At 33.6% G+C, this 2,719-nt stretch overlaps 1 protein-coding gene across 1 annotated transcript; it reads right to left on the reverse strand.

The window, feature by feature from the left end:
* Positions 1-310: 310 nt before the first annotated feature.
* On the reverse strand, positions 311-1,405 carry LOC136773274 (uncharacterized). Its single transcript, XM_066726826.1, has one exon. The coding sequence runs from the start codon at positions 1,403-1,405 to the stop codon at positions 311-313; it is 1,095 nt and encodes a 364-aa protein (XP_066582923.1).
* Between the last annotated feature and the right edge of the window lie 1,314 nt (positions 1,406-2,719).

Below are 2,719 nucleotides of genomic sequence, written 5' to 3' on the forward strand. Positions count from 1 at the left end.
CACATTCATTCAGCTTTAGACTGTATTCATTCATTTGTTTTGTAAAGCTATCACGCTGAGACCTCAAATTATCCATCAGAACACTAATATTCACCCCACTTGTCTCATCAGTCACATCACATCCCAAGTTTGAAATTGTTCTTCTCTTAGCATTAAATGCATTCTTACGTTTGTCAAACTTTAACGTATCATCGTCAATTTTGCTGAAATAATTTCTCACTTTACCAGTATTGAAACCAGCTCCAAATTTATTTATCGTCATAGTGAAGTAGAACGCTGTACTGGAAAAATCTTGAAACCACAATCTCTTTTATAGGATGATACCTTCTTCATGGAGCTCCTCAATTATTGACCGTATCTCATTATGGTGATTCGTATGACCAGCAGCAAATGATGCAATTAAAAGTTGTAAACGCTCGACCAATTCGTTTGGATCGTTCCAATGTACATAGCTCACTGGATTATTAGTAACACGCATGTATCCTTTGCCTTGCACTAGTTTTGCCTTCGATGGAAATAATGTACTAATTATTTCCTTCCATGTATGACCCTTATTCCCACGAAGCTTTCCTGTGCTAGTGTTATCTTCTCTGTGCACATTAGTTTGAGAAAGAATACTCTTATATGTGCCTAAATCATCTTTAGTATAATCTTCAGGTTCTTTCATGAAGATCAATTCAAATAGACCTTTAGTGCTAGGATAATACTCCTTATCAATAATAATAAAATCTTTGTAATCATCAACTTTAAAAGCACATTTCCCAAGCCACATTTTATTCGTCGCTTTATCTAACTTAACTCCAAAATTCTTATCAATTATTCCCGTAGTATCATTCTTCAACAACTCTAAATATTTGGATGCAATTGAACCAGCCTGTATCGTAGATCGATTAGCATCTTTTACAGTCTCTACAGATCTTTGCAGTGGGGGCTCAGTCTGCGCAGGAAATTCTAATTGTTTCGCTAAATCTTGCATCCCTTTTTCACCATTCCTCTTCACCTTCTCCTCCTTCGCCTCCTCCTCCTCATCATCCTCCAGAGAAAGGTACTGTGTTTCGTGCTCATTATCCAATGAATGACCTTGAACGTTAAATCTGGAGCTGTCTATGAAATCTTTCCGCTGGGGAGTTGATGTGAGATAAGACTTTTTTCGTTTCATCAGAATTATGAAAGATTCCTCACATGAGAGAGATCTCTTTATCGGTTCCTGCTTAATTTCATGTTTCGGTGCAACGAAGATCGCTTCATTATGTTCGGTGAGCTTCTTTAATGGTTCAACTATTGGTTTAAAAGTTTTACTTAAACTGTCTTCCAACATTACTCTGTCTGATTTGAGTGCGCGATATTTTTTACGAATAACTTCACTTGTCTCAGCAATCTTCTTTAGAAGCTTTTTCTCCTTCATTTTGTAGAGTTATTCTCAATTCAGTATATAGACTTGTTCAACGTTCGAGGTTAAACTAACATTTTTAACCATTAACATCACCCTTTAATCACAGCATATTTATTGAAACCCTTTCGATATCGTCCATTTTGCATTGCACTGTCTTTATCAATTACTAAAAATCCATAATCACGCTTCCAACAATTTGAACACAATTCATAAAATTTTTCAAACGCCATATCTGTATTTACATGTTCGTTATATATATGTTTTAGGTTAGTTCCATCTTGTTTAAAAATAATTAAAAAATTTGCATTATCACGTATTAGATGTTTTGGTATCCTTGCATAAGTCTGACAAAGATAAAAGCAATCAATCTTAGAATGCCTACCCATGGAGAAGTGTAACGTCAAGGCCGATAATTCTAAATTCTTAAGCGTTTCCCAAAATTTTTTTTTCCCTTTTAAATAGATTTGTTACTCTAGAGTAAATGAAACATTGTTCCGATACTTTCATTATTTTGTTCAGACCGATCGTTAGCATCCCTTGAAGTTGTTTCATGAACATTTCGGTTCATTTATTATCTTCCTTGCGTTTAAGAGTAAATGTCTTATTTATATTTTAAAATGTTTTCATTTATCATCTTCCTTGCGTTTAGGAGTAAATGTCTTATTTATATTTTAAAATGTTTTCATTTATCATCTTCCTTGCGTTTAGGAGTAAATGTCTTATTTATATTTAAAAAATGTTTTCATTCATATTTTCCCTTGCGATTAGGAATAAATGTCTTATTTATATTTAAGAATGCTTCATATTTCCAAAACGCGCCAGCGTTCGTCTTACCATCGCGCCGTGCGGACCCAATTCTCCATATACTTTTCCCCCTTTTCTTAGAAAGGAATTAACTAACTCGATTGTTAGATGATCTTCCCCTTTTCTCTGAAAAGAATTAATTAACTCGATTGTTAAATAATCTTTCTCATCGTTTTTCTCTTCTTTCTCTGTTGGGTAATCTTTCTTTCACTGTTTTGGTCATTTAAAATGCTAGCGCTTTCCTTTAGTCGGGAATAAAAGATTGCAAGCAGCAAATTAGATTCATTTCCTAAATGTCTAAAATCTTCCTCATTTTCAATTCTCCATATTTTTCCCCCTCTTAGAAAGGAATTAATTAACTCGATTGTTAAACAATCTTTCCTTTATTCATTTTCAATTTTCCATATTTTCCCCCTTAACTCGATTGTTAAACAATCTTTCCTTTATTCATTTTCAATTTTCCATATTTTTCCCCTTAACTCGATTGTTAAACAATCTTTCCTTTATTCACTTTCAATTTTC

Source organism: Prorops nasuta, unplaced genomic scaffold (assembly GCF_024137725.1).
Source record: "Prorops nasuta isolate Cenicafe-Biocafe unplaced genomic scaffold, Cenicafe_Pnas_1.2 PNAS00001, whole genome shotgun sequence".
In the NCBI taxonomy this organism is placed as follows: Eukaryota; Metazoa; Arthropoda; class Insecta; order Hymenoptera; family Bethylidae; genus Prorops; species Prorops nasuta.